Source organism: Chrysochloris asiatica, unplaced genomic scaffold, assembly GCF_000296735.1.
Source record: "Chrysochloris asiatica unplaced genomic scaffold, ChrAsi1.0 scaffold00033, whole genome shotgun sequence".
NCBI classification, from domain to species: Eukaryota; Metazoa; Chordata; class Mammalia; order Afrosoricida; family Chrysochloridae; genus Chrysochloris; species Chrysochloris asiatica.
In genome coordinates this window covers 23,121,181-23,143,376 of record NW_006408551.1, presented here as the reverse complement: position 1 = coordinate 23,143,376, position 22,196 = coordinate 23,121,181, and the positions used below count along the sequence as shown (strand labels likewise).

Genomic DNA, 22,196 nt, shown 5'->3' with positions numbered 1-22,196 from the left:
TATAAAATGTATCAAAACAATTTACAATGGAGTTGAGAAAATAAGGAAGTCAGGAAAGCACTACAAGAATAATCAAATAAGATAGATACAGCATTGGAAATAATTCAAAACTTACAGAAAGAGGTCCAAATGATTAAAAATAGAACATCAGAAATGGGCAATACACTGAAAGGGCAAAGGATTAGAATTGAAGAGGTAGAAGCCAGAACTAGTGTTCTGGAAGACAGCTTTCTTAATACTACTAATACTACTACTAAGATAGAAGAACAAGCAGAAAAAAGGATGAAAAACAATCTGAAGGTCTAAGATTCATGTTGGACAACATAAAGAGGAATAACTTAAGAATTTTTGGCATTCTGGAACAGGAAGAATCACACAAGTCCACAGAAGAGATAGTTGAAGATCTGCTGGATGAAAACTTCCCTAACATCCTGTAAAATGAAAAGACAAGCATTCAAGAAGCTCAACAAACCCCAGGAAGGATAGACCTTAAAAGAAAATCACCAAGACATATAATAATCAAGTTTTCCAAAATCAAAGATTAAGGACAAAATCCTGAAAGCATCTAGAGAAAAGAGAAGATTAAGCTCAGAAAGAAAAAAAAACTGCCAACCAAGAATCCTCTATCCAGCAAAACTGTCATTCAAATATTTAGGTGTAATCAAAACATTCCAAGATAAACAGAAGCAAAGTTTTGCCAAAGCCAACCCTGCAATGACAAACATCCTAAAGGGAGTTCTGTGGACTGAGAACCAACAAGAAAAGACAACACCCAGAGACTGACGTACGTGGCAGCATCATCCAGACTCAATTGACAGATGCAAGGGTCGAGAACAGAACAAAAACTATAAGAACAAATTCAGAGGATCTGGGAGGTCAGTCTATGATCAAAACAATTAAAATGTGAAAGAAGGTAAACACAGAGGAAGAGATCCAGGTGGTGAGACGGTCAGGTAGATTACAGATAAAACAGACTGTCTTAAATGGAGGGAAAAGTTAATGGACTATAAGGTAACCACAACTGTGGGGTTGGAGTGGGGGGTTTAGGGGGTAGTGGAGAGAGGTGACGGGTAGAGCACTGGGTAAGGGCAGACACATCATAGTTCTGGTGTTGGGGAGGAGGTGGAAGAACAAGGTACATAGGCAACACTGAGGCAGGTTTGCATGGGCTAAGTGGGACAGAGGTAAATAATGATTCATGTTCAAACTTGGAAAAACAGGGCTCTGTAATACAGGGATCTAGGCATAGTTTAAAGAGGGGAAATAATACTAAGATGTTTGACTGTCTTATGAATATTGGTTTCCCTTGCCTACTACTGTAAAATAGACACTTGAGTGGATAGAAAGGAGTGTTGGGAAACATGATTACAGAAAACTTGTAAGGCCACCTTCAGCCTGTAACTGATTGGAATACCTAAAAGGGGTTCTAGAACTTGCCCAGTGAAATAGGTCTCTTGCAGAGTCTTTTCAGAGTATAGGACTTTAGGTGGAATCCTGAGTACCATCCAGAAACTTCTGAGGTGGGACATTTCCCACTAGAAAGGGCAAGCAGACCAGCCTGGAACAGCTAGAGTGACAGAAGATACAGCTTCAAAGAAAGATCATCAGGAAAAACCCAAAACAAAAATGTCAGTATGACTGGCTACTACAAGAAGAAGCAAGCTGTTCACCGGAAAGCCATCAAGGCAAACAATCCCATTCCTTCAGGACAAAACCCCCTTTATGACTGAATCTCAAAGGGAACATATGAGCAGGCATGTAAACTTGCGGGTGACCACATTGGCCTACTGGTGAGTGGAAGAGAGGGAAAGGCAGCAATAAAGAAATGGGCTGAGTTCAACCATGGTCCATTGACTACTGTTGACCTGGAGATGAGAGAGAGAAGAGGAAGGGCTGGTTGGTCCAAAGTGTGGTGAGACCTGGGGACACCTGAGCCCATGGATAAGGACATAGCCACAAAAGGCTAGAGTTGAGAGTGAAGCTTCTAGCTGATACGAAGTGAGGGGAGATGCACAAGAACACCCAAACTTGCAGAAAGTACCCATTTGACCTAGCCTTGATGACTTGATAATCAGAACTCAACTAGAGGAAGATATAAAAAACTAACAATTTTTCATAACGGAAACAAGGGTAAATTGCTACAATTTGATGAACCTGACCTGTAATAATGGAGGTGGTGGTGGTGGTGGTGTGCTGTGGAGTCTGTTCCAACTCATAGCGACCCTATATAGGGTTTCCGAGGCTGTAAATCTTTATGGAAGCAGAAAGCCTCATCTTTCTCCTGTGGAGCAAGCTGGTAGCTTCAAACAGCTGACCTTGAGGTTAATAGCCTGATTCGTAACCACTACGCTACCAGAGCTCCTTATACTAATGGAGGTAGTATAGTAACTCTAAATACCAACAGAGAGGGAAGAAGTCTTCACATCAAGTATCAATGCTACCCCCTCTGTACACAGGGTAGATACAGACAACTTAGACATTGGCTACCTAAAATGAGGGGACAACAAAGGCGCACAAAGCTAAAGTGAATAGAGAGAAATGCCGTTAACTGATGGTACATGGAGGGGATTGTAATCATTGTGATGAAACAAGTTGTATGATTTGTTGAATGTAAAATTGATGATCTGTCCTGTAAACTTTCACTCAATCCATAATAAAAAAATTAAGGAAAAATATTTTAAATCTACACAAGAACTGAAAAATCCATATTAGTACAAACATGCAAGCATTACCATAGATGGAAAAATTTTGTTCAAATCAAGTTTGATACTCAGAATCAAGAACTTACTTCTCCCTTTATATTTTAGCCATGGTCGAGAAAGGCCCTCTGCTCGCTTGAGCATTCGCCGGGATCGACCATTATCTGTCCACTTGAACCTGGGCCAGAAAGGGTAACTGCCACATTTTCCTTCACACAATTTGTTGAAAAAGGAGTTGATTGTCTTGTATGAGATTTACTAACGGTCTTTTTTTCTTTTGTCTTCCCTTCACAGTAACCGGAAAACATCTTGGTGAGAGAGAACTCATTAATTGCTCTATTGTGTGCTTTTGAGATTCAACTTGGATGGTTATGGCATATTCCCATGTCTCCAGTAACTTTCTCTTCTTTTTGTTATATTTTTAATCATAGCCCAATAAAAATAAATCAGTTTGAAGGGCACTTTATGAAGTTACAGGCTGACTCCAATTACCTTCTATCCAAGGAATATGAGGTATGATTCAGCTACAGCAAAATTTTAACAAACCTTTAACACCCCTTAGCATAATTTCCCTCCTAACTTTTACTGACTGGGCTCAAGAGTTAGGGTGATACTTAGGTTCTCCATTGAATGCTCTCTTATGCCAGAATCTATTCCCTGAACAACATATCACCTAGTCTACTAGAGTACAATTTGAACTCCGGAGTAACTCAGCAAAGTGCTACCTGGGGTGACATGGAAAGAAAGAACAGCTGTTAACTCTTCAGCCTAACCATTTGCTCAAGTATGAGGAAATATGGTGTGGTGAACAGTACCTAGATTTTTAACTTGATCCCCAACTTTGCTATCAATGGGACCTGGGACAAATTAGTGTGACCCTCGACCTCTTTATTTGTAACATAGAAGTAATCCCTCACTTTGTGGCTATTGTGACTATCAAAACAAATGCTAAGGAGCTAGCAATCTGCTGAAAATTATAGCTGACATCACGAGTGTTGGCTCATACCTACTGTCCACATTTAAAAAGGGCCCAGAAAGAACCAAATGTTGCTTCAGTGCCATACCCTCTTCTCTTAAGGAATTGCTTTGATTTGGCACATGGTCCTGTAGAGATTACAGTCTTGGAAATTCTACTGGGTAATACAGGATCACTAGGAGTTGGAATCGACTCAACAAGAGCATGTTAATGTTTTTATATTCTTCTACTTGCAAACTTGTTTTTTTATTTAATAGGACTTAAAGGATGTGGGTCGAAACCAGTCATGTGACATTGCACTCTTGCCAGAGAATAGAGGAAAAAATCGATATAACAATATTTTGCCCTGTAAGTTTTGTGTTGAAATTTGTACTATTGTCTTCCACTAGTCATTTCTTCCCTAGTCCAGTGATAAAATAAAGTTAGTGATAAAATGAAGCTAAAGAAATATGGTAGAGCTGGATCCAGAAGGTGTCATGCTCTGAAAGCCTTTAAAAAGGATTCATTGGTACTTTATTGCACTCCCTCCACAAGCGTAACAACCATCTTAAATTCTAGTTATGAGAAGAAACATCTTATACTATTGACATTTCACCATGTTGTCCTGTGCTTCTCCTTGGAGGCCTAATCACAGTAATGTAGTTAAAGAAAAGGCTCCAGTATCCAATAGACATGGGTTTGCTTAACAAAATCTATAGTCTACAATTATTCTTTTAATATTATCTTCAGTGTGTTGGGTAAAGCAGTAGATGATACTTTTCTTGGGCAGTTTACACTCTAGAAGTGAAAGGGAGCTGGCTGCTATATCAGACAAATTCCATAGCATTGTATAGGGAAGCACAGAGGGGGCTTGAAAGAGCATTTGGCATTTGTTTCTTGGTTGGCAAACCCCGCCTCCAGGGTTCAGGAGAACCACCCACAAGAGTCAGTGACAAATCTTTCTTCAATAAACTTTCTTCCAGATGATGCCTCACGGGTGAAGTTGTCTAATGTTGATGATGACCCTTGCTCTGACTACATCAATGCCAGCTACATTCCTGTAAGTGAACCACTGAGCCACTCTAGCTGGGGGGTGAAGCTTTGATGGTGAAGCATTTCTAGAAATGCCTCTCCACCTGCATGTTCCCACGTCTCACTCAAAGATCATGTGTGTTGCCTTCAAACCAGCAATGCTTGATCACCATAAGATAAGGGTGTCCAATTAAATCACTGCTAAGCCCATTTTTCAGCTTAGATGTAGTTACACAACATCATAAAGAGCCCAGGATGCATTTCCAAAGGTCATTTTTTTTTTTCTCTGTAACCTTTAACCAAGATTAGAGCTCTTCCTCCAGCTACTCCTCGGAAACCCTATACAGGGTTATTATGGGTCAGAACCAACGCTACAACATTTAACAACAAAGAAAGCTGGATGAGGCATTAGTGGGTCCACACAGAGATCTCATTTTCCATTTGGGAAACATGGCTTTGAGTTCCAACCAGTGCACCTCATGTTTAACCAGTCTGTCAGTGGAGGTTTGTGGGTGCCATAATGTTTAACGGGTCTCAGCAGAGCTTCCAGATCTAAGATGGACTAGGAAAAAAAGCCTGATGATCTTCTACAAATGACAGCCACCAAAACCCTATGCATTACAATAGAACAGTGCCCAATCTACAGCCAATACTTTAGCTGTGCATGGAATCCTCAGGGGTCATCTGCAGCTAACAGCAACAAAATTAGATTTTTAATGTCTTACTAAGGCTGCCTAGCTAGGGAAGTCAGTCCCATTTTATCTGGGGTTTTATAAACTGTAAGTACAACTCAAAGGTTGAGTCGCACCTCTGGGCTCTGATTCTGACTAGCATCTAGGCAACTTCCTGTAGTTCTGACTAGCATCTAGGCAACTTCCTGTAGTTCATTATAGTGAAAAAACTTTGTTGTTGCTGCTGTTAAGTGTCGTCAAGTCGGTACCTACTCAAAGCAACTCTGTACAGGATTTCTGAGGAGCAGCTGGTGAGCCTGAACCACTGACCTTGCAGTTCAAAGCAACCTTCCAGTCCAGTGCATTAACCCACAGCACCACACCAGGACTTTGTTATGTGCCATGGAGTCGGTTCCGACTCCTAGCCACCCTGTACAGGGTTTCTGAGGCTGTAAATCTTTACAGGAGCAGAAAGCCTCATCTTTCTCCCACGAAACAGCTGGTAGTTTCGAACTGTTGACCTTGTGGTTCACAGCCCAATTTGTAACCACTACGCTACCAGAGCTCCTTCACCAAGACTTTAGGTTCAAACAAATCCAAGTTTGAATTCCATCTATGTCCGTTCCAAAAACTGAGGTCAATAATATTTATTTCAATCATCCATTCACTCGATAAACAGTGTATATGAATTACTAATAGGGACTCCTGATGTGGCACTATAGGATCAGAACTGAACCGCAACCAACAACGTCAGCAGTTCAAACCCCCCAGCTGCTCCTTGAAAACACTTTACAGGGGTGTTAAGAGTGGAACCGACTCTACAACACTTAACACCACCACCACGAGAGACAAGATAGAATAGTGCTTCTCCAACATTCACATTCATTATCTGGGGATGTTGTTAACCAGCAGATTTTAAATCAGGAGGGCTAAGGAGTCTGCATTTCTAACAACTTCCCAGATGATTCCTGTATTGCTGGTCTGAGGACAGCACTCTTGAGTATCAAGAGGTGAGAGGTTGCCATGGAAGCATCTGGGAGGAGAATATCACCATTCAGAATACAAAGGAAGGCTCCAGAGAGCAGGCACCAGTCTGAGACTTGGAGGATAAATAGGGATTAGCCAAATGAGAAGCAGCATTAGGGTGGGTGGCATGTCGGGGGTGGCAGAGGTGACATAATTGCAGAGGCCCTGAGAATGGCTTTGACTAGAATTTACAAGTAATTCTGTATTGCTGCAGTACAGAGTGAGTGGGTGACAGTAGCTCCCACTCACTTGTTAGGATTAAATAAATAAAATCTATAAAAGCCCCTGGTCCTCTCCATATTGTTGTTATTGGCTACCATCAAGTTAAGGAGCTCTGGTAGCATAGTGGTTACGAATCGAGCTGCTAACCTCAAGGTCAGTAGTTTGAAACTACCAGTCATTCCATGGGAGAAAGATGAGGCTTTCTGCTCCCATAAAGAATCTCTATGAGTTGGAACCAACTCCACGTCACATAACAACAACAACGACCAAGTTAGCCCCAAGTCATGACAACCATATATGCACAATGGGATTCTGCACCATTCCAGTGATCAATCTGTTGGGGATCTGATGTTGGAATGCTTTGGTTCTCGCTATCTTGATTTTTTAGGAAGTAAAGCACCAGACCTTTCTTCCTAGTCTGTCTTAGGCTGGAAGCTACACTGGAAGTTGTTTAGTATCATAGCAACATGAAAGCCTCTGTGAGGGTCATTGGCTGGGAGTTGAACATGGGTCTCCTGTATAGAAAGCAAGAATTCTACCACTGACCCATCAGTGTCCCCTGGTCTAGGATAGATGCTCAATGAACTGGTTTCTCTACCCTTAAATTTCCTATGTTAAACATTACTCTAATGTCAATCAATTACTCTAATGTCAATCATGGAGTCCTGGTGTGGCACCATAGGATAAGCATTCAACCTCAAGGTCAGTTTGAACCGCAAAGTCAATGGTTCAAACTCATCACCTACCCCCTTGGGAACCCTCTACAGGGTCATTATGAATGAGAATCGAGTTGATGGCACTTAACGTCAGTCGTAGGAGTCCTGGTGTAACACTGTGGGATAAAGCACTGGACCGCAAGGTTGATTTGAACCACACGGTCAGTGCTTCAAACTTACCAGTTGCTCTTTGGAAACCCTATACAGGGTTGCTGAGTCAGAACCAACTTGACAGCACTCAACAACAAATGTTGATCCAAAATTATTAAAATTCTTCTACATTAAATAGGGAGAGAGCTTGCTTAAAGTCATTTCCTCTGTGCACACACACACACACAATGAAACATCCGCATGACTGAAGGTGTAATGTCCTAGATCATCGCCTCCACCCTCCATCTATCTGTCTTTGAGAATATACCCAGCCTAATCAAAAAGAATTTGGCTCTCTGTTATAGTTCAATGCTGTGGCCTTTGTCCTTCCTGCTCCCAAACCTTGACACTTGTCTGAGTATCTTTTTCTCAAGCCAGGGGCCTGGCAGAGATCTACAGATCATGTAATCTGCAGAGCTGTTTGTTTATAGCTCTTAAGAGGCCCATTGTTTCTGACTCTCCATATTGTAAATTCATTTCAGGGCAACAACTTCAGAAGAGAATACATTGCTACTCAGGGTCCACTTCCTGGCACCAAAGATGACTTCTGGAAAATGGCGTGGGAACAGAACGTTCACAACATTGTCATGGTGACCCAGTGTGTCGAGAAAGGTCGAGTAAGTAAACAGTCTCCCTGGCTTCAGACTTTTGCTTCCCGTCACCTGGGTGGAATTCGATCCCACCATCAAAAGTTAAACCCTACAAAAATCAGGTAGGGATTCTTTACATTGTTAAGAAATTCAAATCATTCAGTTATAAAGGGCTTTAATTATAAATCCAGGTGGTACCTTATTCTGGTTCTGAAGTTTTAGTCAAAGGTATTTCCAAATGTGGACTGAAATTACTGGAAGTACCTATCCAGAGAAAAAGTTACTGGCCCCATTGTTGCTCTCTCCTTCAGAGTCTGGGTAGAGGAGAGACTTTACCGGAGTCACTGGGCCTACCCCCTGCTTTCAGAAAGTAGAAGTGAGTTTTAGGCTGTGTCTGTAGATACAAAGTAAAATGGTTATCTGGAAAAACTAAGCACACTTTTTGTAATGAATGCACTTACAATCTACTTCATAGGGTTGCTTGGAGGATTAAAAAAGAAATTACATGTGAAATGCCTAGTATCTTTGCTCAATAAATATTTGCCCACAGTCCTCTTTCTCCCATCTTTGTGCATGTAAACACAAGCTTACTTAAATGTTTTGACTTCTCAAAGATCTCTTGGCTCGTGGCATTTGGTCCAGGCCTGACAATTTCTCCTCTTCCCAGCTAGAGGTTTTTCTGAAAGACTGATACAATTTAAGGCATGCTTTATCTGCTAGGGTAAGTGGGATACTGAGAAAAACAACAAAAATATTCAAGCCATGTCAGACTGTGGATAAAATGGAAGGAACATAAATCCAAGGTTGGGAATGTTGCTTCTTGTGCAATGTCACCGGTTACTCTGGTCTCCCCTTCACTTGGAGCAGCAACCCGACTTCAGCACTGGCCACAAACAGGTTAATCTAAAGCAGCTGTCCAAATGGTTTTCGCAGCTGATTCAGATCCTAACTCCGGAAGACACTTCGAGGAGGTTCACAAAGTCCAGGTTCACAAAGGAGTCACCTTTCCGTTCTTACTTTTTTTTTTTTCCTGTCTGTCTTCCTCTAGGTCAAGTGTGACCATTACTGGCCAGCAGACCAGGATTCCCTCTACTATGGAGACCTCATCCTGCAGATGCTCTCAGAGTCTGTGCTGCCAGAGTGGACCATCAGAGAGTTTAAGATATGCAGTGTACGTTTGTTTGTTTGACTTCATTTAACAATCCAGCTTGAAGAGATAAAGGCGACTTGAGACTCCTAGTTTTGCTGTCCCTGGGAACAGTTGGCAAAGCTGAAGATTTGTCTTGAATCTTTAGTAATCGGCTACTCCCTATTCTTGCAGGAAGAACAGCTTGATTCACACAGACTCATCCGCCACTTTCACTATACCGTGTGGCCAGACCATGGAGTCCCTGAGACCACCCAGTCCCTTATCCAGTTTGTTAGAACCGTCAGAGATTATATCAACAGAAGCCCTGGTGCTGGGCCCACGGTGGTGCACTGCAGGTACTCAGCAACCTGGGAATCAACATGGAGAATCTGGTGGGGGAAGGATTTGGTTCAACCAGTCTATTAGCTACAAAGAAAACATATTCTCCACTCTCTCTGTGTATGTATAGTTGGGCTGCCAACCTCAAGGTCAGCAGTTCAAAACTACCAGGTGTTCTGCAAGAGAAAGATGAGGCTTTCTTCTCCTGTAAAGATTTACAGCCTCGGAAACCCTATACAGGGTCGCTATGAGTCGGAACCAATGCCACAGCACATAACAACAACATATGTATGTGTGTGTGTGTGTGTGTGTGTATACATACACACACACACATATATGTTGTTGTTAAGTGCCATTCAGTCGTTTCCAACCCATAGTGACCCTGTATAGGGCTTCTGAGGAGCAGCTGGTGAGTTTGAATATACCACAAAGTCAGTGGTTCAAACTCACCAGTGTATATATACATGTTGTTGTTCAGTGCCGTTGAGTCAGTTCCAACCCATAGCGACCCTGTATAGGGTTTCTGAGGAGCAGCTTGTGGACTTGAACTGCTGACCTTACAGTTCAAATGGCTTTGCAGTCTGGCACATTAACCCACAGGACCACACCAGGACTGCATATATACACGTTGTTGTTGTTAAGTACCATGGAGTCAGTTCTGACTCACAGTGACCCTGCACAGAGTTTCCGAGGCTGTAAATCTTCACAGGAGCAGAAAATGTCATCTTTCTCCTTCAGCACAGCTGGTTGTTTCAAACTGCTGACCTTGAGGTTAGCAGCCCAATTCGTAAGCACTGTGCTACCAGAGCTCCTTAATATATACACATACAGACACCTAAGTGTCTAGACTTGAACTTCAAGGTCAGTGCAGTTTAAGACCAACAGCTGCTACTGGAGAGAAAGATGGGGTTTTTTCTGTTCTGGCAAAGATTTACCGCCTCAGAAACCCTTTACAGAGTCACTATGAATGAAAACTGACTCAACGGTGCTTAAGAACAATGTATTGTCCAGGTTCCGACAATTCTCTTTCCAGTTTAGCCAGGAAGGTGGCTGCACAAGCTCATTTTTACTTCTCTTCTTTCTACTTGGAGTTACCTAATCTTTCTCTCTAACCCATCCCTCTTTCAAGACCTGTTATCTGTAGCACCGGATTTTGCTTTTAAATTTGTTTTCCCTACATGTTTTCTGTCCTTTCATCCCCTCTCTACTGCCAGACTATAAACTTATTGAGTTGGCCCATTGTCATTGAGTCCTCATTATCCCCAAAGTCACATAGCACAGTGGGGCTCAGCACAGAACCTCGGAATCTACTAAGTGCCTGCCTGCTTCCACCTCTGTCTTGTTGGCCACCCACTCTTAGTTTCGCTTCTCTCTGCTTCAGACAGTCACCGCTCTCTCCCTCCACACCCCGCTCAGCTTGGTGTTTAGCTAATTAATGTTTGCCACACTTTGATAGCACTAATAAATATGAAGCAGGGAATTGCTACAGTAGGAGAAATGTCAAATGCACTCATTTTCTCCCAATCAGCCCAGCTCCCTAGGATCCCTGCTTTTATATGTCATTGGAACCCTGCTGTTTTTAATAGGACTGTGAAGTCCTCAATAGCTTCATGCATTCTGAAGAATGGCAGGCATTTTCACCCAGGACCACTAGAGAACTGATATTCTTTTATCTTATAACTGTGTACATCAAAACCCCCCAGATTATGCAACCACTTTAAAGGGCAATACCTAGCAAAGTTCTGATGAGCTCTGGTAGTGTAGTGATTACGAATCAGGTTGCTAATCAGCAGGTTCTAAACTACCAGCTGTTCCACAGGAGAAAGATGAGGTTTTCTGCTCCTGTAAAGATTTACAGCCTCGGAAATCCTGTACAGAGTCATTATGAGTCAAAACTGACTCCACAGCACATTACAACAACAACAAGTAAAGTTGTGGTGTGGCACTGTAAGATAAGCACTAGACTGCTAACCTCAAGGGAGTTCTGGAGTGCTGCTGTGGAATAATGCACTGACTGCAACGTCAGTGGTTCAAATTTACTAGACGTTCATGGGAAACCCAATACACGGTCACTATGAGTCAGAATTAACTCAACAGTACTTAACAACAGCAGCAGCTAACCTCAAGGTTAGGCTGTTCAAACCCATTAGCCACTCCTTGGAAACCCTGTACAGGGTCACAATGAGTCAGAACCAACACAATGGCACTTCACAATGACAACAATGTACAATGGTGTTCCTGTCAAACACTCTTTTTAAATCGAGAAAAATTGGAAATCTCATTGCCCATCAGTAGGGAACGGATTAGCTATGGACTCTATGAAATTCTAGTAGCATAAGGCCAGCTATCCACTCCTTGGAAACATTATACAGGGTTGCTGTGAGTCAGAACCAGCAGCGTAATGCACTCTATAGAATAGTTAAATAAGACCACATATAGCACCATGCATAAATCTAAAAACAATAAGTAGAAAAGCTGGCAAAAGGATATGTAAAACTTACAACCATTTAAGTAAATTTTTTGAAACATATCAAATGGACTCATGTGTATATAGCATGAATGGAAAAGATACCAGCTGCAGAGTAATACTATCCCCGGTGGGAAGAAAGAGGGTCGGGGAGACAAAGGAAGGAAAAAGAGATGGAGGGCAGGGATTCTATCTTGAAAGGCAAAACGAATAAAAAGGCTCAATCTTGCTTCACCATCTCTTCCAGTGCTGGTGTGGGCAGGACTGGAACATTTATTGCATTGGATCGAATCCTCCAGCAACTAGACTCCAAAGACTCTGTGGACATTTATGAAGCCGTGAACGACCTAAGACTCCACAGGGTTCACATGGTCCAGACCGAGGTAAGAGTTACTAAAGGACACAGACTTTTCCTTGCCTGGAACATCCAGGGCTTTAATCTGACAAGGAGAAAGAACTGAATATAGATGTTTTATAGGATTTCTTTTGAAAGGAATCTCAGTGACCTCGAGATGATGTTTACTCTAACCTTTACTGAGCTGGTTACCCATGGGTGGTTTGGGAGAGAGATGGACTCTCCCTCTCCTCCATGAGCTTTTTTTGTGTGTGTAAGAATATATGGAGTCCTGGTGTGGCACTGTAGGCTAAGCACTGGACTGCAAACTTCAAGGTCAGTGCTTCAAACCTACCAAGCCACTCACTCCTTGAAATCCTATACAGGGTGGTTATGAGTCATAACTGACTTAACAGCACAACAAACCATTTGTCATTTCAACATTTTTACATGTACAATACAATAACATTCATTATGGTCATCGCATTGTGCAGCCATCTCCTGGTGTGGTGCTGCAGGATAATGCGCTGGACTGCAAGGTCAGCGGTTCAAACTCACGAGTAGCTATGAGTTGGAACCAGCTCGATGGCACTTAACAATATATGCATAATGAACCATTTGTCATTTCAGTATTTTCACATGTACAATACAGTGACATTCCCTATGTCACCGTGTTGTACAGCCATCTCCACTGTCTGTTGACACATTTTGGGAGTGGATTCTTTTCATCAATATAGTATGCCTGGGCAAATGACCAAGGCAGCCCATCTTGGCAATCAGTTAGTAAACAGGGCATAGATTCCAATCTCTTCTTCTTCCCTACATCCCAATTCTAAGTATGCCTCTGCCTCTAGGGACATCAAGGGAACGATTGTGTAAACTAAAAGATTCCATTTGTACAGCCTTTTGACGTTTGCGACCCTGTTTAGTGTTCCCAAGGAGCACCTGGGGGGTTCAAACTGCCAACCTATAGGATCACAGTTCCATGCTGATCCTACAGCACCACACCAGGAGTCCCTATCTATGCTTTAAAAAGGAGCTCTGGTAGCATAGTGGTTACAAATCGGGCTGCAAACCTTAAGGTCAGCAGTTCAAAACTACCAGCTGCTTCATGGGAGAAAGATGAGGCTTTCTGCTCCCGTAAAGATTTACAGTCTTGGAAACCCTGTACAGGGTCGCTATGGGTCAGAATCAACTCGACAGCACTTCACAACAACAATCTGCTTTTGGAGTCTTGGTGTGGGTTAATGCGCCAGACTGCAAAGCCATTTTAACTGCAAGGTCAGCGGTTCAAGTTCACCAGCCACTCCTTGGAAACCCTATATAGGGTCGGAACCGACTCAGCAGCACTTAACAACAACATCATCTATGTTTTTTTTATCTATGAGGGAAACGTGAATTCAATTTCTTGCCTATGCCCCTCACACACAGCCATCTGTCAGTGGAAGCTTATACATGGCTATGATGGTATATAGGTTTCAGTGGAACTTCCAGGCTATCTACTTCTGAAAATCAGTCCAATGAAAACTCTAGAACACAATGGTTTGATCTACATCTGATCATGAGGATGGTTCAGGCGCAGGAAAGGTTTTGTTCCAAGATGCCTGACGTAGCTGAGACAGGGGCAACTTGCTGACATCCAACACCAACAACAAAAGCTCAGTACACATGAAACTGTCTAGCTTGCAGTGTTCCACAAAACTGGGATGTCCTGAAGCAAAAGCTCCCTTTGAGCTTGTTGAACCTCCAAACCAACTGAACTAATAATATCTTACAGAACTGGCAATCTTGAGCATGTTAAACACTGGTCTCATGGCCTCCTTCAGGCTCTATCCACACCCAGGATCTTCACGTACTTTTTAAAGCTATCAGAGTTTCCAAAGATGGAATGCATGACAATTTTAAAGCTTAAATGTAAACTAAAGTTAAATTATTCAATTCCTCAAACATGCTAGCCACTTTTTACATGTGGCTAGTGATTACCATTTTGGACAGCTGCTGGTTTGGGGCCCAAAACAAACAACAAAAAAAGTCAGTTGCTGTCAAATCAATTTTGACTCCTGATGACCCATATTTGTTAGAACTGTCCTCCAAAAGGTTTTCAACAACTAATTTATGAGAAGTAGATCAGCCAGGCCTTTCATAGGAGGCACCCCTATGGAGGGGACTTAAACATCCAATTTTTCACTTAGCAGTCAATTGTATTAACCATTGACACTACCCAAGGACTCTCAGCTATAGGACAGGGACCAAAAAGTAATAATGATGCACAAAACTAGAGAGCGAACAGTATAATCAATTTCATGTACCCCAATTTTTTTTTAAAAAAGCAAACCTATATACTACATACATTGTTTCCCTATCCCATGACTCTATTAAACAGTTCCTAATTATCTCTTAAAAGGAGCTCTGGTAAGTGTAGTGGAGTGGTTACAAATTATTATTAATAGTGTCTAATGTCACTGGTATTTTAAATACCAGCAGGGTCACTCAAGGTACACAGGTTTCAGTAGAGCTTCTAGACTAAGACAGACTCAGAAGAAGGAGACCACTTCTGAATTTTATCCACTGAAAACCAAGCAGAAAATTGTCAGATATAGGGCCAGAAGGTGAGCCCCTCAAGTTGGAAGGCACTCAAAATACTGTTGGAAAGAGCTGCCTCCTCCAAGTAGAATTGACCATGTGACATGAATAGAGCAAAACTTTCAGGACCTTCAGTTGCCGATGGTCACAACTAAAAATGAAGAGAAATAGCTGCTAACATCCATTAATTTGTCAGAACATGAAAAAAATGTACAAAGTTTGAATCGAGGAAAGTTGGAAGTTGTCCAAATGAAATGGAAAACATAAAGATCAATATTCTAGGCAATAGGGAGCTGAAATGGACTGGTATTGGCTATTTTTTGAGTTAAAGATAATCATATGGTTTACTATATCCCTGGAGAGACATATTCAAGAAGAATGGCATCACATTCATCCTCAAACAGAACTATTCAAGATCTATGTTAAAGTGCAATGCTTTCTGTGATAGGACAATATCCATACATCTACTAGGAAGACCACTATTATTAAAATTTACACACAAACCACTAGAGCCAGTGATGATGATATTGAAAAATTCTATAGAATTCTTCAATGTGAAATTAATCAAGCAATGCAATTAACAAGATACATTGATAATTACTGGTGATTGGAATGCAAATGTTGGAAACAAAGAGGAAAATCAGCCAAAACAAGGCCAGGTGCAGACTGTGGAACAGATTATCAGTTGTTCATAGGCAAGTTCAGGCTGGAGCTGAACAAAGTTAAAACCACCCATGACAGTCAAACTAAGCTTGAGTATTTCCGACCTGAATTTAAGGTCCATCTCAAGAACAAATTTATGCACTAGACACTAATGACCAAAGACTAGAGGAGACATCAAGGACATCATACAGGAAGTAAACAATCACTAAAAACAAAAGAATCAAACAAAAAAGACCAAAATGGATTGTCAGAAAAGAGTGAAACTTGCTCTTGAGTGTAGAGAAACTAAAAGAAACTAAAGATCTGAGCAGAAAATTTCCAAGGGCATCTCAAGAAGACAAAATAAAGTATTATAATGAAATGTGCAAACACCTAAATTAGAAAACTAAAAGGGAAGAACATGCTCAGCATTTCTCAAGCTGAAAAAACTGGAGAAAAATGTAAGCCTCAAATTTACAATACTGATGATTTCTATGGGCACAATATTGAATAAGGTAGAAAATATCCAAAGAAAATGGATAGAATACACAGTCACTATACCAAAAAGAAATGATCCGTGTTCAACCATCTCAAGAGGTAGCATATGATCAAGAGCCAATGGTACTAAAGGAAGAAGTCCAAGCTGCACTGAAGGTATTGGCAAAAAAAACAACAACCCAAAAGGAACAAGACTCCAGGAAGTGATGGGATACAAATTGAAACATTTCAACAAACTGATGAAGCACTGAAAACAATCACTCATGGATGCCAAGAAATTTGGAAGACAATTACCTGATCAACTGATTGAACACAACTGATGTGTGTCCATTCCAAAGAGAGTTGACCCAAAGGAATGCAGAAATTATCAAACAATATCATTTAAGTCACATGCATGTGAAATTTTGCTTAATATAATTTAAAATGACTGCAACAGTACATCAACAGAGAACTCCCAGAAACTCAAGCTATATTCAGAAGAGGATGTGGAACTAGAGACATCATTGCTGACATCAGATGGATCTTAACAGAAAGTAGAGAATACCAGAAAAATGTTTATATATTGACTATGCTTTCAAGTGAATGGATCATGACAAGCTATGGATAACATTGCAAAGAATAAGTATTCCACAACACTTAACTGTGCTCATGAGGAACCTATTCATGGACCACAAAGCAGTCATACCAACAGAACAAGAGGACACTGAGTGTTAAAATATCAAGAAAGGTTTGTATCAAGGTTGTATTCTTTCACCATACTTATTACATCTGCATGCTGAGCAAATAATCTAAGAACATAGCATCAGGATTAGAGGAACACTCATTACCAACCTGCAATATACAGATGATACAACCCTTGCTTGCTGGAAGCCAAGAAGACTTAAAATACTTACTGATAAAGATCCATGTTAAAAATCTAATACAACAATCTTCAGTATGAATTATACCTTAATATACAGAAAACAAAAATCTTCACAACTAGACCAATTAATATCAAGATAAATGGAAAAAAGACTGAAGTTGTCCAAGACTTCCGTTTGTTTGGATCCACCATCAATACTCATGGGAGCAGCAGTCAAGAAATCAAACAACATTTTGCATTAGACAAATCTGCTACACAAGACTTCTTTTCAAGCGTTCAAGAGCAAGCATGTCAGTTTGAGAACTAAGGTGTGCCTGACCCAAGGCACTGGTATTTTCAATTGCCTCACATGCATGTAGAAGTTGGACAAGGAATAAGGAAGACGGTGGAAGAATTGATTCATTTGAGTTGTGGTGGTGGTTGTGTGCCGTGGAGTTGGTTCTGACTGATAGCGATCCTGTATAGGGTTTTTGAGGCTATAAATCTTTATGGGAAGCTGTAAGTCTTTCTCCCATGGAACAGCTGGTAGTTTTGAACTGCTGATTTTGAGATTAGCAGCCTGACTCATAACTACTATGCTACCAGAATTTCTTATCATGGACTGCCAGAAAAACAAAGAATTTTGTTGAAAAAGTACAGAATGCTCCTTAAAAACCAGGATTACAAAACTTCATCTCATATTTGGGACAATGTTATCAGGAGAGACCAGCCCCTGAAGGACATTATGCTTGGTAAAGTAGAGGGTCAGCAAAACAGAGGAAGTCCCCCAATAAGATGGATTGACACAGAGGCAGCAGCAATGGGCTCAAACATTACAACAATTTTGAGGATGGCACAGGACCAGACATTATTTTGTTCTGTTGTGCATAAGGTCATTGTGAGTCAGAGCCAATTCAATGGCATCTAACAATCACGACAATTATCTCAAAAGTTATTTTTATAGCTAGCTTAAATTCAAATTCAAACAGATTTGACAAGTTGCATTTTGCTGATACATATCTTAAATCTTTTCATCACTAATAATGCTCCCTGTAATTTGTTTTCCATACCATTTATTAAAGTAACCAGCTCATTTGTTCTAGAATTTTCCACATTCTGGATGTGACTGCCTTTTCATAGTGAATAATGTATTAATTCCTCTCTTCTCATGTTGTTGTTGTTAGCTGCCATTGAAGTTCCATGTGCAATAGAACAAAATAAAGTCAGGTCCTGTGACATCCCCATTCGTCAGTTGCAGATTCAACCATTGTAACCCATAGTGTTTTCATCAGCTGACTTTCAGAAGTAGAAAATCTGCCTTACTCGAAAAGCGATACTAAAACTGTTCAACATCATAACAGTACCCAATCTCCACTGACATGCCATTTATGGACCTCCTGCAAGGAAGGCAAGAATTCTACTACTGAACACCAATGGGTGGTTAAAGGTTCCATTGTATGAGTATAGTACATCATGAGGGACACTGAAGAGTTGCTGTTGGATTACATCAGAAAGCACATCATGTCTCTCTCAAAATGCTGATGAATTTGACAGGGACTTCAGGGGATCATTGTTTAGATCTATTACTTCTTTAGGTTGTAGAATTAATGCACACTGTATTATAATTGGTCTCCTCAGCTTACCATCCATTTGCCCAATCTAGGATTCTACCTCTCTTCCTACAGTTTCCACAATTAACCAGATACAAAACCCTATTGATTCTATCCAACATCTTTGTCTTTGTTCAAATTCCTCACCTCATTGTCTGGAGGGTAGGGACATGTTTTATCTGTTAAATCAAAAGCCAGCACTAAATATTTTATACATATTATTTTAACTTTCATAAATCCTAACTATAATTTGCAATTTTGGCAAGTGACACTTATTGTAAGTACTCTTGTGTGTGTGTGTGTGTGTTCAGGCTCCCTAGTTATTGGTTAGAGGCTTCTTGGGCCACATATATCATTTTCATATATGTTCCCAGAACACTTAAGATATTTTTTGGCAAAGAGCAGGCACTCTATTATAAGGATCACTGGCTGACTTTCACAGCATGATGAACCAAAGCCTTTCATCCTTCTCCGTGTCCTCTCCATATTCTACCTTTCTGAGGATTCCCTTGCTCTTGTTGCTCAGTATCCAAATTCCCCAAGTGCTCTCCTTTTTCTCAATTTACATTCTTTGTGGTAAAGAAAGGAAGTCTTACTAGTAATCTCAGATTGAAAAAGCTCAAAACAAAATTTCCTTCTTTTAAACAAACTTCCAATTTCAGCTAATGTTGTAGCCATTGTTTGCCCAATCTATAATTCTTACTCTTTTCCTACACTTTCCACATTCAGTCCATCACTACTAGACACTGTCATTTTTACCCATCACTACTAGACACTGTCATTTTTACCCAACATCTTCCAATAGCCACTCTCCTTGTTCATCTCTCATCTGACTTATCACAGTAGCCTTTACTGGGTCTCCTGCCTCTGACTTCTGCCCTAATAACTCTTCATCATCACTACCACCACCAAAGTTCCCTCACGGAAATGTATCCGACGATGCCAATGCCCTGCATAAAAATGTTAGACAGCTCACTATTGCTTGTGAAATTAGATTCACACCCTCATCCTTGTGCACAGGGCTTTCCATAACCTGACTCCAACTTCTCCAACATCATGTCATACCAATATCACCACACACTGATTTTCTTGTTGTTGTTAGGCGCCATCGAGTCAGTACCAACTCATAGCAACATTATGCACAACAGAGCGAAACACTGTCCAGTCTTGGGTCAAACCTCACAATTGTTGCCATGCTTGAGCCCATTGATGCTGCCACTTTGCCAATCCATCTTGCTGAAGGTCTTCCTCTTTTTCTCTGATGCGCTACCTTACCAAACATGATTTCCTTCTCTAGCAACTGGTCCCTCCTGACGAAATGTCCGAGGTATGAGAGATGAAGTTTGGCCATCCTGGCCTCCAAGGAGCACTCTGGCTACACTTCTTCCAACACAGATCTGTTGGTTCTTTTGGCTCCTCCAACACCATAACCCCAAAGCATCAATTCTTCTATGGTCTTCCTTATTCACTGTCCAGCTTTTGCATGCATATGAGGTTATTGAAAATACCATGGCTTGGGTCAGGCGCACCTTAGTCTTCAAGCTGACATCTTTGCTCTTCAACACTTTAAAAAGGTCTTGTGCAGCAGATTTGCCTAATGCAATACGTCGTTTGATTTCTTGACTGCTGCTTCCATGAGTGTTGATAGTTGATCCAAGAAGAATGAAGTCCTTGACAACTTCAATCTTTTCTCGGTTGATAAGAATGTTGTTTATTGGTCCAGTAGTGAGGATTTTTGTTTTCTTGACATTGAGATGCAATCCATACCGAAGGCTGTGCTCTGATCTTCATCAGTAAATATTTTAAGTCTTCTTCACTTTCAACACACTGATTTTAGGGTCAGCCAAAATTAAAAATTTCCCTCTGTCTCAGAATCAAGTTTGATTCTTTGGATCATAAAGGAATAAGCATTGTAGTTAAGATAGAGTAAAAAAGGAAAAAAGAAAATGTCTATCAAAAATTCAGGTATTCAATATTCAGGTATTGTCTGCTTGTTTTTAGCTCTCTACCCAAATGGGACTTATACAATTTTTAGAAGTCCTGAGCCCCAATACTAGCATGACTCATTATATTGAGAATAATATGCAGAGTAGTTTGATTCCCAGCCAAACTTGTATGGGTGACTGTTCCAGCAAAGGAAAAAGGACATTCTGACCCCTTTATATTTGTCTAGGTCCATGAGGAAGGTCGAGCTCAGTTTTCTTTTACCTTGTTTGGGATACAAAGGGATGTGTCATTTGGGATACAAAGGGATGTGTCTGCACAATGTTTGATAAATTTATCAAAGAACAAGTATTTTTTTAAAAAGAAAGAAGCTTTCTTTACACAGGGGATTTGCAAGTATACCCATCCCCTCTTTTAGCCTTCCCTGGGGCAAATTTGCAGCCTGGCTTTGAGAGGGTCACACAGATCCAAACAAAAGCTTGTTAAGAAGAGTAATAAATGATAGTCCCAGTCTGTCACTCAGTCTGTCAGTTTCATATGCTTCCCATGAGAAAACACTTCATATTATAGGGCTCAGGATACCGGGTTTTGGAAGATTGTCCAGGGGTTTTCTCAAGACCCCACAATTCAGCTACACTCAACTTGTCAAAATTTGCAGAATACAAATGCACTTTCCTGTTATTTCCATCATTTGAAATGCCCCACTTTTCTACTTACACCCTTACATACATATATCAACACTTTTTCTCTAGCTTGATATTCCCCTTCCTTCAAGGAGATCCTGGTAATTTCCTCTTCTGTATGAAGTTTTGTACACAATTTTATCTTACACTTTTCATATTATAGGTATTTGTTAACATACTCCTCTTCTGTTAAACTCTGTACTCAGAGATCACAGAGGTCTATAAATCATACTGTCACTGTGCAGAGGAAGCATGCGGGTTCAGTCCTACTGTCCCTCCAAAGAACTGCTAAGGTGTAGGCTCTGGTAGCGTAGTGGTTACAAGTCAGGCTGCTAATCCTCCAGGTCAGCAGTTTGAACCTACCAGCTGTTTCATGGGAGAAAGATGAGGCTTTCCGCTCCCGTAAAGATTTACAGCCTCAGAAACCCTGTACAGGGTCGCTATGAGTCGGAACTGACTCCCACCACTACCACTACCAGGCTTAATATGCACTAACAGCAATTTAAGCAAGCAGAAGTTTTAATAAGCATAAACAAAGCATAGACATGCTCATAGAGCAGAGAACAGATTCCCCCTGCCTGAACATTGGTGAGAGAAGACTTTATTGTCTCACTTTGTATCTCAAACCTTTAAGATATTCTAAGTCTGACCACATTGATCACCTTACACATTAGATTCAGATCACTTCTATTATATTTTAGGACCCATAATTGGCCATTTCTTCCTGGGTCTGATGTACTTCATTCCCATGACAGCAGTCCATGATAGTTGTATTCATAAGCTAACCATATGCTTATTTATTACAGTGTATTATGATTACTTCCTTGTTCACATCTAATCAATCCTATTCTTCTCTGTGCATGTCTGATTTTGGTAAAAGTCCCTTGTTCTATTTTTCCTTTTACTAAACTCTCCTGGCAGGTCGTTGGTCTATGGTTAGTCCCTTTCTTCTGTTCTAACTACCTAACAATGTTGTTGTTGTTGTTGTCAGGTGCCATCGAGTCGGAACCGACTCATAGCAACCCCATACACAGCAGAACGAAACAATGCTCGATCCTGGGCCAA

The 22,196-nt window shown here is 40.9% G+C and overlaps 1 protein-coding gene across 3 annotated transcripts in view; it reads left to right on the top strand.

Moving 5' to 3' along the window:
• The window catches only part of PTPRB (protein tyrosine phosphatase, receptor type, B), a 117,254-nt gene that overhangs the window by 88,899 nt on the left and 6,159 nt on the right, over nucleotides 1-22,196 (top strand). For all 3 annotated transcript variants that reach the window (XM_006859556.1, XM_006859555.1, XM_006859554.1), the window contains 9 exons: nucleotides 2,808-2,891; nucleotides 2,994-3,011; nucleotides 3,131-3,212; nucleotides 3,933-4,023; nucleotides 4,638-4,714; nucleotides 7,954-8,088; nucleotides 9,110-9,232; nucleotides 9,383-9,546; nucleotides 12,244-12,379. In XM_006859556.1, coding sequence (XP_006859618.1) covers nucleotides 2,808-2,891; nucleotides 2,994-3,011; nucleotides 3,131-3,212; nucleotides 3,933-4,023; nucleotides 4,638-4,714; nucleotides 7,954-8,088; nucleotides 9,110-9,232; nucleotides 9,383-9,546; nucleotides 12,244-12,379 — 910 coding nt within the window. The remainder of the gene's footprint in view (nucleotides 1-2,807; nucleotides 2,892-2,993; nucleotides 3,012-3,130; nucleotides 3,213-3,932; nucleotides 4,024-4,637; nucleotides 4,715-7,953; nucleotides 8,089-9,109; nucleotides 9,233-9,382; nucleotides 9,547-12,243; nucleotides 12,380-22,196) is intronic.